Raw genomic sequence first — 14920 nt, forward strand, 5'->3', positions numbered from 1 at the left:
ATAGCAAGGATGGCCTGTATCTCATTAGTGGAGGAAAAGGTATGGAGCCAGAATAGATCATTTTCAGCTATAAAGTTGAAGCCTCTGCATGTAATACAAAAAAGCTTATTGATTTTTGTTTTTCAATTAAGTGAATGAATTGCTTGTGCATGGCTTACATCGGTAGCCTTGGAAACTTGATATATGTGGTTCAGACATCTGCCATGAAAAATTGACACTGTAAACCAGTGGCTCTCAATCAGGGATACACATACCCCTGGGGGAACTCGAAGGTCCTCCAAGGCTGCGTCAACTCATCAAGACATTTGCCAAGTTTTACAATAGGCTACATAAAAAACCCAATCAAAGTTGGAACAAACTAACAGACAGTGACTTGTTTATACTGCTCCTTATGCTGAAAAATATATTTATATTCATATTGATTTATTGTATAATTATAAGGTAAAATAATAACGTAAGCAGTATTTCAGTAGTAATGTGCTTTGGTGCTTTTGTATTTTTATGTCTGATTTTGTAAGCAAGTAGTTTTTAAGTAAGGTGAAACTTCAAGGTACACAAGACAAATCAGACTATAGAAAGGGGTACAGTAGTCTGGAAAGATTGAGAGAGACTGTTGTAAAGTTCGACTGCTGTAGGGATTATCTGCAGAAGTTAGAGAGTTGTTTTCCATGACCCTTAAAATACTGGCCATTTCCCAGATGTGTGCAACAAAACACAGGTGGCATTTATTAATATTTTTTTTTACTTTCTCATAAAAATGATCCAACCATTAATAATTTGTTGTTCATGACTGCAGTAGTAAAAACAAATTATAGGCTGAAAGTACACTTAAATAACCAAAAGTGAAACTGGTATAATCAATTATATTTAATCTATCATTGAGATTCTTAACATTATGTCTTGCTATTGAGAAGCTACTATGAAGATGTTTATGCGGAAAGGTTTTTTTTTTTACTGGCTACGTGAAAACTTAAAGCTAACTGGCTTAAGTTAACTGCCTTAATCTGAGAGTTGGAAATAGATTATTTAGAGGTTCTATTTCTTTTAGCTTAATTTTATTAATAGAGCTATACATAACATTAAGGTCCAGATTAATCCTTTGGATAATAATGTAATGTTTAACTAAAATGATGATAATTAACCATTGGAATAATTTACCCAAAGCTGTGGTTGATTCTCTTTAACTGGAAATTTTAAAAGCAAGGTTGGGTGTTTTAGTAAAATATATGCTTTAATTCAGGGAAGTCTGCTTTATGGGGAATTAAATGCGATTATCATAATAGTGCCTTCTGACATTACAATATATGAATAAAAGATGAAATTGCAGCTGTTGATATATTATTATACACATCTAAAATATCCTTCAAAGCATTAATTTGCCATTAAGTGAAAATGCTGTATTTCTAAAGAAACTGGGCGGGAGTAAAGTTCTTTGATGTTCCATTTCCTTCTCTCCCCTTTTCTGCCTCTTCTCACCTGGTCCTCTTCCTTCTCTTTCATTTGAATCATCTGAGTGCCCATTCCTTCCATTATATTCTGTTTTCTTGGGATTTAAATATTTCAGATGATGATCATAAATGGCATTTTTATATTCAGAGAAATTTCGTTCATATGTATTTCTTATAAAACCTATACTGGCCTCTTGGTTTTACCTCTTCATAGCACCCAAGCCATTTACCGATGTCAGTATTGTCATGAGGACTGCAGGGCATTCTCAAATATCACGTATTAAGTAAGTATATTTTATATATACCATTATGGTGGAATGTTTATGGTGGTTTACAAAACCACAGTCTTTTCTTCTAAGAGGTATTCTTTCAATTAATAAAAATATCTTTTGGTTAAGCTACTGCTACAGGCTACTTTACAAACATTTTTGGAGTCACATCAGCAATATATTTCTGATTGGAACATGTAGGAAGATGTGTATTTTTATGAACTTGCAATGAAAAATAGCTAAACTGACTTTGCTCACACTTTTGGAAATGAATTTCACCTGTGGACTAAGACAAAGCAATGTATATTTCAACCCAACAGGAAGTAATTTCAGAAAGATATGAGCAGCTGGGGGGAAAAAAAGGAAAGTGGAATTCCACCTTACTTGACCTGTTGGCTACCTATGTGAGCACTTACAGTTCTGCATTAGAGCATACATTTGTTAAACAAATGCTGTGAATGAGACATTAAGTTAAAATGTTCTATGTAGTGGAATTTCTGGTTATAGCAAATATATTTTACTTTTGTTGTTGTGATTTATACTGCAGTAGCATCTTGGAACTATAGTCTAGAGATTAGGTCTCCTATAAGATAAAGGTTGTACCAACACAGAAATGAGAAATGATTGCTGCCCCAAAGGGCTTACAGTCTAAAATATTCAGACAAGAGAGACCACTGATAGACATGAGACTGGTGAGGGAATACAAGTAAACACAAAGATAGTACTGGTCAGTATGATAGGCAGTGATAGTGAGTAGTCTCTCTACACTAGCAGCCAAACTGTTGTCAAGTTTTTCATAGTATTTATGGCAAAGGAGAGTTTTGAGAGATGGAAGTGGATAACAAGGTAGGGTTTTTTTTGGATGTTCACTGGGAGTTCCTCCAAATGGTGGTGGAATGTTTAAGAAATTATTTTGTATCTCTGCTTTAATACCTTATGTGTGTTAGCTTGTAGTTCATTCTGCTTTACAATCTGAAACTTTTCTCTTAAAAACAATAAATTGCTGCTTTTTAATGGCTATTTTTATTGTCATATTCAGGTATTTTAAGGTACTGATTCAAGAAATGGATCTCAAATTGGATCTTGGATTTCTGTATGCATTGTCTGAACTCTTTATGCAGGCTGAGATGCCCAAAGACCAAGAGGTAGAAATCTTTTTCATGAAAAGAAAGTCTATTTTTAATTTGTAAAATATCACTCATATGTATACAACTTGGGCATCTGGTGCTATGGGCAGGAACAACTGACAGTGATGTCTATGGCACAGGTTGAGCAAGGTTCACAAGACTATATTGAATTATGGTTTTTAGTAGCTGTTTACTCTCCCGTGTAGACAGCAAGTGTTCTGCTTCTCTTTTTTCCACAATTTGGCATTAACATACAGAGAAGGAGACCAGATCTCAGAATAGAAAATAAGACAGATATTGTGTAGGAGCCAGCATCCAGCTTCCTCTGCCTAGTAGCAGTCATATTCTTTGTTCTGTGTTATCTTTGATCTGTATTATCCCAAACCTTGCTGGTGGTTTCCTGCGTCTTTTCTCTACCTCTATTAGGTTTCTGCTAAGTACAGGCAGTCTCCGGGTTACGTACAAGATAGGGACAACTTTTTACAACTTGTTCTTAAGTTGAATTTGTATGTAAGTCGGAACTGGTACATATTGTACCCCAGGTGTCCCCAATTCAGCCGCTGCTGAAACTGACCAGCGGCTGACTACAGGAAGCCCGAGGCAGAGCTGCTTTGCCCCGGGCTTCCTGGAATCAGCCGCTGGTCAGTTTCAGCAGCAGCTGACTTGGGGACGCCTGGGGCAGAGCAGCTGGGGTGCTGTTGGGTTGGTCCAGTAGCGCCGAGGTGTGGTGCTGCGGGGACCAACCTGGCAGTGCCCCAGCTGCTCTGTCCCAGGTGTCCAGATTCAGCCGCTGTTGAAACTGACCAGCAGTGGCTGAATCGGACACGCCTGAGGCAGAGCAGCTGGAGTGCTGCTGGGTTGGTCTGGTAGCGCTGACCCTTGGCGCGGCGTCACCAACCCGGCAGCACCCCAGCTGCTCTACCCCAGGTGTCCCCAAGTCAGCTGCTGCTGAAACTGATCAGGAAACTGATCCAGGAAGCCAGGGCAGGGCAGCTCTGCCTCGGGCTTTCTGTAGTCAGCCGCTGGTCAGTTTCAGTAGCGGCTGACTTGGGGACGCCTGGGGCAGAGCAGCTGGGGTGCTGCTGTGTTGGTCCAGTAGCGCCGCACCTCGGCGCTGTGGGACCAACCCGGCAGCCCCCCAGCTGCTCTACCCCAGGCATCCTGATTCAGCTGCTGCTGAAACTGACCAGCGGCGAGAAAAGCCTGGTCTGCTGAGGGGGGGGGGGGCACTAGCTATGCCCCCCCCCCCCCGAGCAGACCAGGGAGATGCGGAGCAGCTTTTCTCACCGCGGAGGACGCGGGCGGTGGGACCGCGGTGCATCTCGGTGGTCCCGCCGCCCACGTCCTCCGCGGCGAGAAAAGCCGCTCCACGTCTCCCTGGTCTGCTGGGGGGGGGGGGGGCGCTAGCTCCGCGTCTCCCTGGTCTTCTTTCAGGGTGTCTCCCAGAGGCGGCGACAGTAGGGGAGACACCCTGCACTAGCTGCGCGCCTCCCCCTCCCCCCCGTTCGTAACTAGGGGTCCGACTTAAGTCGGATTGACATAACCCGGGGTCTGCCTGTATACTAAAATTGTTTAATAAAGTAAACTTGTAACCCCTGGTTTCATGGTTAAACACAAGGAGGAGGACAGGTGGCTTCCCAGGCCTGCTCCTCCTCCCTCCCCGCTCCCTGCCCTCCCCTCCTCCCCCCACACACACATCTGCCTCTGATACGTGGGATGGGGCAGGTAGCTCCACTGGAGCCAGCTTTTAACTTGGCTCCCCATGCATATCGGGAGTCTGCATGTAACTATGAAGGTTAACTGATAAGCTCAGACTCCTTGATTAACCATGGACACGGTTACATGTTCACATCCCTAGTTTCTGCTTCGCTATCCTTTTGGGAAAACACTTCCTTCAGCAGGCGAGCCAGGGCTTCTGCTTTCCCTCTTTTTTCTACTTTCTTCCTCCTAACCCAGAGAGTGACTGCAAGTCTGGTGCATTTTCCAGTTCTCTCTTCCTGACCTTAATGCAATCCTACTGCTCCTGCTCATGGATTGTTTATTACATGTAGTTCTTCCTCAGGTGGTTCCCTCTGAGCAACATTAAATCTTTCTGGAATAGAACACCTCATACTCATGCACAAAATGTCTGTGGTTTAGAACAAATTACTATCAATAGATATTTATAGTGTTCCAGCTTTGGGAGGAAGGGGGAGAAATGGGGACAGAATGTGAATCAGGTGATTCGCATGCTCCGAAAGTGCTGAAAGGGAGGGGGGGAGGTGTAGGATGTGCAGGGCTCCGGGGCTCCCAGTGCACAGGAAGCATGTATAGGAGGAAGACAGGAAGGGTGTGAGACTGCAGGTGGAACCCCAGTGGTCTGTGACTTGCTGCTGCCACTCAGGTGAAGGAGGGCCACTCATGCAGCCCACTTCCTACTTCTGGTTGCCCATCACTGCTCTGTTATGTTACAGCACATATCTGGATGATCTAGGTGCTTAGGCTTCTCCAGAAGAATCAGTGTGACATATCAGCACACAGGATCCTAAGGCCAAACATACAGGATATGCATTCATTCTTTTCAGTGAAACAGTCTGTTCAGATGTCAGAAAACATGGAGCAAAACAATCCCCTCCATACAGAGGCAATAAGGCTATTGAACTGATGCATACTATTAGTGGTTCGCTTGTTAACTCTTCAGAATACATTAATGGACAATGTCAGAGGACACTTCTTCATACAGCATGATTAACATGTCAGCAATTCAGTTCATTTTCCATGTGGGGCTGACAAGTAGTTGACCTGTTTGAAACAGACAAGAACAAGAAACATTGCATATTTTGTGTCAGGTCAGAGGGCATCAAAATCCATGCTCTGTGATGGATACATTCCTGATGTTGTCGTCATAGAAGATCCTATATGCCTTTCCACCAGTTCTCTTTCTTCTGAGGGTATCGAAAATCAATCACGATGAATTAATGATTATCCTAATAGTCTGTTCTTTTCTGAGAGATTAATAATTTTAAGAGCTGCATCATTTATCCACTTGTCCTCCAATCTGATTAAATTTAAAGGTTGGATCTGCTGATGTGCGGTGAGGAAGTGATTCGCCATTCAAATCCAGTTTTCTTTATACTTCATTTCTTTGTTCTTTGATGGTTCTCAGGACTAGTAAAAATATGTTCTTCGGATGTACAAACCATCATGGGCAACAATAGAAACGATTCTATAAGAAAAACACTCTGCAGAGTGTGAAAGATTTTTTTTTCCAGAGTGTTGAATGGATTGTCCCAGTTATCTCATATTTTGGATTACATTTGTTCTCTGAAGAGCTCAGTTCTCACTTAGCTCTCTAGACTGCATCACTCTTATGAAAGAGGGATGTAGTCTAGACATGCCCTAAGAGCACATCTAGTGTACATGTCGCTTTGGGATCATCCTTTGAACCTTGACACTGTGCTCCTTTCTGTCCATGAAGACCTTATTTTTTTGTAATAAAAACATCAGCAACTAACAAGGATGTGTGAGTTAGGAGCTCGCTCTCTCTCTCTTCCACAAAACCAAAATTGGTACCCAAGATTGTCTGAATTGCATATCTGACAATTCATACACTTGCTAGTTTTTATCCTAAACCTCAGTCTCATAACAAGGCTAGATTACATGTTTTGAATTTAAACAGGTACTTATGCCTGTAGAGACTGAAACTATTCCAATCATCTGCATGATTGTTAATTTCATTTTTGTAGAACAAAGATACCTGATATCCCTAAAATAGTGTCAAAATTAATTTCTGGATTAACTGCCCCAATCCATGTTGAGGCTTATTTAACCAGGGCTTAGGCAACTTTGGTGGCCTGTCTGAAGGGCATTCCTGTAAAAGACATATGTAGACTGCCTCATGTATTTGTATGTGCACCTTTGCAAGCCTATGTATTTCAGTAGACATCTTCATCAGATGTCTCTTTAGGCTGTTGTTTGCTTTATCATAGATAAGATTCAGCACTATAGATAGATAGTTGCTTGAGAGTCAACTAGAATAAAATATAAACAGGGACAAGCTCTGCTTTTGATTCCTCATATACTATATAGAATTTGACGTAGAGAAAAAAATTAGAGTGGCAGTTGTTCTGCACTATTGTTTATACCTGTGTATGTAACACAAGTGTAACCCCCTTTTTCCTCCCTGGGTTACTTGGGAGAGGTCACACTCACATGTGTGCCTGGGTGCCTGAAGTTTTTAACATAAAAGGAGATCCTGAGTACCCCAGTGGTGGTGATGTTTAGTTGGGGATTCCCTACCAACCCCCTTGCTGCAGTGCCTTGCTCCTAAAGAATATACAATGGTGGTGCCTCCACCTGGCTGGCCCTGTACTCACTTACGGGGTGTCTTGGGAGCCTCCAGGAAATAAAATGATTCCAATAATAATCCGGAACTAACTTCAAGACAACAATTATAAATAAGATATATCTAATTGGTTACATTAGAATTAACACACCTTTACTTAATAGCTTAGAGAAACCAGGTTTAACAGATGAAAAGTTAACAAAATCAATTAAAAAGTACACAGAAAGAAAGGAAACTTCTCTATCTAGCATTTGCATTGCCACCATTTATGCCACCTCTAGATTCAGAGTCCCAAACGCTTGCGTGGGCATTCTTAAAGGTCCGCAGCTAGAATGGAGACAGCGCTGTGCAGGGTCTGTGTGCGTTAGTCCAAGCTGAGCAGCCAGCTGCAAAATCCCTCTGCCACTGGAGCAGGCCCCACCAAATGCCAGCAGCTCTGGTTCCCTGGGCAGATCACTCTGGCTCTCATTGCACCTAGAGTCAGTTTGTCTTTCATGCTCTATCCCAGGCAGCACTTTTCCAAACAGCCCAGTTACTCAGTTATCTCCTATGTAGATTTATGTAAGCTCTTCCCAGCCAGAGGCACAGCCAGGATCTCTCCCCTCCAGGGACAATCAACAGCAGCCCGCAAAGCAGCCTGCTAGATCCAAGCCCCAACAGTAACAGTCTCTAGCTGCAACACAACAGCTCCTAGCCTGGAAAAGGCTCCACGCCTGCAGGCTTGCTCCTCTCTCCAAAAATGGAGCCTAGCCTAACTCCGTCTGCATAGCCTGGAAGAGGCACCATTCCCCCTTTTTTCCCCAAGGCTATTGGGAATTGTAGTCTCTAGGGCTAGATTGCAGCACAAAGGATCCTCCCAGTAAAAGTCAGAGGCCCCTTTAATAAGGGGACTACTCAAGGGTAGTACATGTGTGGACTGAACTGACACCGCTAACAATCTTCAATCACGAGTTCATGGGGTGTATGCATACCAAGAGTGTAATACATACAAAGACTACACCTCTCTAGTTACTATACAAGTACATAATATCTCTTTAGATGTCCACTTGCCTACAGATCTGCATAAATATCTCATGTACTTTATTTGGTGTATCTTCTGGCAAGATAAATATGAAATCTAGAAAAGGTTTTAAAAGATTTGTATCAGTTACTGAATAACTTTTATTTATGTATTTGACCCAGGCTCTGTTTGTTTATTATTTGAACTTTAGACATTTTCTGGTAGAAATTTGCGCTACATACAGAAGACACTCTTTTTTGAAGTAATTTCAGCAGACTGTAGATCATGCAGTATCTCTGCCAATTTGTTTATTATATCTCCCTGAAAATTGTTTGCTTTTCTGGAGTTTAATGCTTTAATAAATACTGTAATTCTAAAACTAATTCAATTCTAATAATTTAAATACTTTGACAGGTTGAACTTTTCAAAAAGGATATTGAATCTCTCCAAAAAGAATTGATGAGTATGTCATCAACAGATAGATCACAAATCAGCTTGTATGAATATTTTCATATTTCTCCAATCAAGGTATGTAAATTACAGAAAACCATTAAAATCTATAGTTTTTAGTAAAGGAAGGTGAGTGTCATATTCTGAGAACAGAGATTTGAGAGGGATAGCAGCTAGAAAACAGTGCTCAAGGAAGTGAACTTAGTGTTTCTGCCTGTGTGTGTGTAAGGAGGGTTTCCCCTTAGTCTATGTAGACATTTCAGCATATCAGAAAGTGCATGTCTAAAAACATCAGTGCCATCATCCTTTACAAGTTCCTAACATTTTCTTTTTCATAGGATTTTCTGTATCTCAAATTAGTTAACATATAATATCCTCCTCACAGCCCACAGTTCTCTCTGACTTCTGAGAATTTTTGTGAGAATAAATGTGTCTGGCAAGTCTTTCTCCTGCTTCCCAAAAGCTGGTGGATTTCTGGCTGGTAGTGTGAAGTTTATATAGCCAGACACATTATAGGCTGGAGAAAAATATTTCTTTTAAGAACCCATACACACAGGATCAAAGGTGAAAATAAGACAGTGTGCCAGCTGGAGTGCTCCACTGCATGAGGAGGTGGATCATGCTTTCAGATGGGCTCCAGGGACTCTCTTGAAGGCTGAAGCACTAAGCAGTATGTTATCATATGAGATGATTTAAGGATTGGTTTGTGACAACCTTTTACACATCATTTTCTGTTCCACTCATATATGTTTGCCTTTTTCTATTGTACCCACACCATGATACATCTAAGACCATATCTGATTACATCTCAGTCCCTATTCGTATTTCGAATTCTGAGAGACTAACGTTAAGGTTCTGGTTGTCTGTATGTGATATTCGGATTGTCGGTACATTACGTTTCTGAAAGTTAATACAACAATTTGCATCAGTCTCTTTTCCAGTAGTTTTGATAACATTAATGCAATTAGCTCTTGTTGCAAAAAATCCCTAAAATGCTAACCCTAACCCTCTCTTTATTTACTGTTTGCCTATTTTTCATGCAGGGCATTGCTAAACAATCACCTGATACATATTGCTAAATTGTTGTACCAATAAAAGCAAGCAGGATCTTATGAGGGGGATAAGGCAAAAAGCCACATTTATTGTAAAGATAATAATAAAGAAAAGATAGAAGCAAACAACATTGTTTAGCTACTTATTCCTATCACTACTTAACCCTTATACACTTTATATATATTAAACATTCATTCAATTCATTCATTCAGGTTCTGTGAATTTGTTATAGTTACCAGCCTGGAAGTTGCTTGTGACAGAATACTGGCCAGGTATTCTGTACACAAGTGATGGGAGTGGGGAGCGAAGTCCTGATCAGATGCGCATCTGAAGCTCCTGGTGGGCTGGCAGCAGAACCTTGGACTCTGACTCCATAGTCTTTTAGTCCAGTTCTTATAGGAATTTCTTCCTATGCCAGTCTATGGGAATTGCTGCATCATGCTGATGTCCAGGGTGACTGTCAGGTGCTTGTCAGTGATCTCATAGGGTGGGCCTCCAGTACTTGGTTTTTTCCACTTGACACCTTTTGGTTGCACTGGCACCTGACGCCTTCTTCAGCCCTTTGTTGCTGCATTCTCAGGCTGGCACCTCTCAAAACCATTCATTCATCATCCAAGCACTCTTCTCTCTCACATACATTCCCTAATTCATGTTTCACATACAGTATTTTGTATAATAATAACTTTACATATACAAGCCTTTAGCTATGATCTTTGAAAAATCATGGCAGACAGGGGAGATTCCAGAAGACTGGAAAAGGGCAAATATTGTGCCCATCTATAAAAAGGGGAATAAGAACAACCCAGGAAACTACAGACTGGTCAGTTTAACGTCTGTCCCAGGGAAGATAATGGAGCAGGTAATTAAGGAAATCTTATGCAAACACTTGGAAGGTAATAAAGTGATAGGGAATAGCCAGCATGGGTTTGTGAAGAACAAGTCATGCCAAACTAATCTGATAGCTTTCTTTGATAAGATAACGAGCCTTGTGGATAAGGGAGAAGCGGTGGATGTCATATACCTAGACTTTAGTAAGGCATTTGATACGGTCTCGCATGATATTCTTATTGATAAACTAGGCAAATATAACTTAGATAGGGCCACGATAAGGTGGGTGTATAATTGGCTGGATAACCATAGTCAGAGAGTTGTTGTTAACGGTTTTAAATCCTGCTGGAAAGGGATAGCAAGTGGAGTTCCGCAAGGGTCTGTTTTGGGACCCGTACTATTCAATATCTTCATCAATGATGTAGATATTGGGATAGAGAGTACGCAGATGATACCAAACTGGGTGGGGTTGCAACTTCTTTGGAGGATAGGGACATAATTCAAAATGACCTTAGCAAGTTAGAGAAATGGTCAGAGGTAAACAGGATGAGGTTTAATAAAGAGAAATGCAAGAGAAGTGCTCCACTTAGGAAGGAACAATCAGTTCCATACATACAAGATGGGAAGTGACTGTCTAGGAAGGAGCATGGCGGAAAGGGATCTAGGGGTCATAGTGGACCACAAGTTGAATATGAGTCAACAGTGTGATGCTGTTGCAAAAAAAGCAAATATGATTCTAGGTTGTATCAACAGGTGTGTTGTAAGCAAAACTCGTGAAGTCATTCTGCTGCTCTACTCTGCACTAGTTAGGCCTCAGCTGGAGTACTGTGTCCAGTTCTGGGCGCCACATTTCAAGAAAGATGTGGAGAAATTGGAAAGGGTACAGAGAAGAGCGACAAGAATGATTAAAGGTTCAGAGAACATGACCTATGAAGCCAGGCTTCATGAACTGTGCTTGTTTAGTTTGGAAAAAAGAAGATTAAGGGGGGACATGATAGCGGTTTTCAAATATCTAAAAGGGTGTCACAAGGAGGAAGGAGAAAATTTGTTCCTCTTGGTTTCTGAGGACAGGACAAGGAGTAATGGGCTTAAAGTGCAGCAGGGGAGGTTTAGATTGGACATTAGGAAAAAATTCCTAACTGTCAGGGTGGTCAAATATTGGAATAAATTGCCAAGGGAGGTGGTGGAATCTCCCTCTCTGGAGATATTTAAGAACAGGTTAGATAGACATCTGTCAGGGATGGTGTAGACGGAGCTTGGTCCTGCCTTGAGGGCAGGGGGCTGGACTCGATGACCTCTCGAGGTCCCTTCCAGTCCTATGATTCTATGATTCTAAGAGTTGTAGTTACAAAAAGTCACAAAAGTTTCTGGGTGGCATTTCTTAAAACATTCTCTCTCTGAGTGCTGAGATAGTTACAATGTTTCACTTTGCGATTAGGGTTAATTGCTTCACAATGCTTTGAAGAGAATGGGCGTCAATCGTGTAACAATAAGTTTGAGCGTGCCCTGGGACACAGAGAGGGGAGCTGTTTCTGGCTACATAGTATTATATTTTTAACAGTTTTAAGTTACATGACCTAATATTACATTCCTCACAAATTATATTCTAGAGGGGCAATAATTATAAATCTAAACATTTAACAATCTTAACAAATAATAATAATAATAATAATAATAAATCTAAACAGTTCTCAAGCTTGATAACACTAAATCTAAACACTTATATGCTTCTTCTACTTAACAAACGTATACTACTTAGACTTTTAGTTGTGGGGAACAAATTATGGGGAGTCACTTCCACTTGGGGGAATCATTTTTAATACTTTAAGATGTTATCCCTACATAATTTTCATGTGTTGTTTTATAATCTTTGATCAAACACATAATACTCGTGCAGAGTTATGCCAACAGCCAACTCCTGATAGGCCTCCTTCTAAGCCCTTAAAGATTAAGACCTGTAGCCAAGCCTATTTTTAATACATATATTTTGGTTCTACTACCTGATACAGCTTCAGTAACTTCCATAATTACTTCTATAAGCATGTTTAGCAGATTATTTTTTATCCAATACAATTGATGTGCCGAGATCAGGGAAGAGATCAACTTGTGGAAGCCTCCTTAGGAAAAGTATAGGTTTGACATTTGTTAAGGTATGTAATATGATGGCAAACGTAATGTCCTCTGCATCCAGCTCCCACTTGGAGGTTCAGAGGAATCTCCAGGGAATACCAAACACTAAAGAGAATCTTTTTGGGGAAAGGGAAGAAATATCTTCATAAATCAGCCTACTGAATTGACTTCAAGGAAATATCTCAGTACTCCCAATCCCTAGAATCTTGGATTCATGAGCACCAGAGACCAAAGGGGATGATGCCCTATTTCCATAAGGGTTTTTTAAGTACACGCATTGATTTAAAACCATTTGTCCTTACGACCAGCCTCCCATTAAGTGCGTCCCTGAGTTACGAACGCGATCCGTGCTTACGAACAGCGCGGTCACATTTAAATTAATGGGATCCGACTTATGAACAGATTGAGTTATGACCAAGTGTTTGGTACGTAACTCGTTCGTAAGTCGGGACTATCTGTATATCTAAGCGTGGTCAGCCTGTCTGCCCCCTTCAGTGATTGCCACTTCCTTGCAATTAGAGGCAGACTTGGTGCCTTTTGCTTGCCCATCCCCATATCCTGAGGCCTCAAAGAATGTGTGATTTTTGAGCAAGTAGTCAACACAGACTCTGAGAGAGCCTCCAAAGACCACAAATCAGATAAGGATTGAAGGTTTCCCACCAGGCTTCTTGCTAAATAAAGTATGGTAATAGTTGTCAGCAGACCTCTCTACTGAACCACTACGCATATGTACCCATAACAGTCGACTGACTCTGTCAGTGAGAGGTAGCACTGCCTCCAGGTCAGACAAATACTCCCCTCCAAGACACCACTTTTTATACAGGTACAAACAAGTTACACATCACTCCTGATGTGTCAGTTTGATATCCTCTGACATCAGGTTACCACCCTGTAACGCTACTGACATACCACCCATCACCTTGCACCTCATGATTTGAGTAGAACATCTCTGTCCATCATTCTGTCATTTTAGACCTTTTCTTCAATCTGGGTCGGTATCTGTGGGGAATGTGGGTACCAAGGTCTTTTTTAATGACTTGGTGTACCATCCTTTTGGAATGTGCTTTCAACTTATGGGCCTATTTCCAATTAGTGTTTTGCACTCTCCTCCCTGTTTGTGCCAAGTTCTGTGAGTTGGGGGCCTACCTCTTGCTCACAGCTTAGCTTTGTTTTATATTAGACAAGTTTTGTCCATTGTTAGCTATGCTTCAAACCAGGCCTGTGCTACATGGACTTTTGTTTCAGGCTGTCATCTTACTACAAGGTGTATTAAACCAAATGAGAATCCTTCAGAGAATCAGAATGTCAGGAAGTCAGTTTTTCTTATGCATAGATGGGTACGGTCTAGGGATACTAAGTAGTCATTAATTTGCTAGTCGACTAGTCGATGGAATTTTCTTCGACTAGTCATAAGCACTTCCGCGTTCTGCCTTTGAAATGTACAAGAGCCCCAGTGCATTTAAAAGTTTGAATATCGCATGAAGCCAAGGCCACTGGGAAGTCCCGCTGACTCTGGGCTCCACCTGGGCACTTCCGCTTTGAAATGGGTCCCCTGCTCACCCCATGCTATGAATCCCCTGCTGACTCCAGGCTCCATGCTGCGCTTCTGCTTTGAAATGCAGAGGCATTTTAGAGGGAGGGGAGCGACTAGTCCTTTACATCACTAGTACAGTCCTGAGATGCAGAGTGCTTGGAGCAATTTTGTTTTAATATCTTTTTTGAGTGCAGGACAGGCTGCTATAAGCATGCAGTTTACTTGTAAACTGGATTTAATCAGTCAAAAATGCTTTGTTAATGTGTTGGGGATTTTTTTTCCATGATTGAATAAAGTCTGTACATGCATTCACTGTTTTACTCTGATATAATCCTCAGTTTGCTGCTGCTATTCTACAAGTTGTATTAGTCATTTTCTTTATCTTCATTCTTACCCTTTAATGTGCTGCTTGCCAGAATATTGATTTACACTAGATGTGAATACATTTTTTTGAATTTCACTCATTTATTTATTGAGTAGGAGTCTGTCAGTCCCTTTATCAAATGCTGTTGATGAATTCCTCTTCTCTTTTAAAAAAATATTTGCTTCAGAGTTCAAATGATTTAGTGAGGGAGCAGATTCTGCTCTTCCAGAAAAATTCTGCTTTTTAGTCCTGTGGTATTTGCTGTGTGATATTATTTAAAAAGTTTTTAACTAGGATTTACGCAAGATTAGGGATATAGTGTAAGCTAATGACAGCTAATAACGTTTTATTAAAATGTCATTCCAATTGTAACCAATTAAATGTGATGTTCCA

At 41.1% G+C, this 14920-nt stretch overlaps 1 protein-coding gene across 5 annotated transcripts in view; it reads left to right on the forward strand.

The window, feature by feature from the left end:
* Positions 1 to 14920, forward strand: part of VPS13A (vacuolar protein sorting 13 homolog A) — a 291281-nt gene that overhangs the window by 205996 nt on the left and 70365 nt on the right. For all 5 annotated transcript variants that reach the window (XR_012904696.2, XR_012904698.2, XM_006122479.5 and 2 more), the window contains 3 exons: positions 1663 to 1732; positions 2757 to 2862; positions 8583 to 8696. Coding sequence is in view for 3 of the 5 variants with exons in the window: in XM_006122479.5 (XP_006122541.3) it covers positions 1663 to 1732; positions 2757 to 2862; positions 8583 to 8696 (290 nt within the window). In the remaining 2 variants the exon portion in view is untranslated. The remainder of the gene's footprint in view (positions 1 to 1662; positions 1733 to 2756; positions 2863 to 8582; positions 8697 to 14920) is intronic.

Source organism: Pelodiscus sinensis, chromosome 6, assembly GCF_052426305.1.
Source record: "Pelodiscus sinensis isolate ZL-2025 chromosome 6, ASM5242630v1, whole genome shotgun sequence".
Lineage (NCBI taxonomy): Eukaryota > Metazoa > Chordata > Testudines > Trionychidae > Pelodiscus > Pelodiscus sinensis.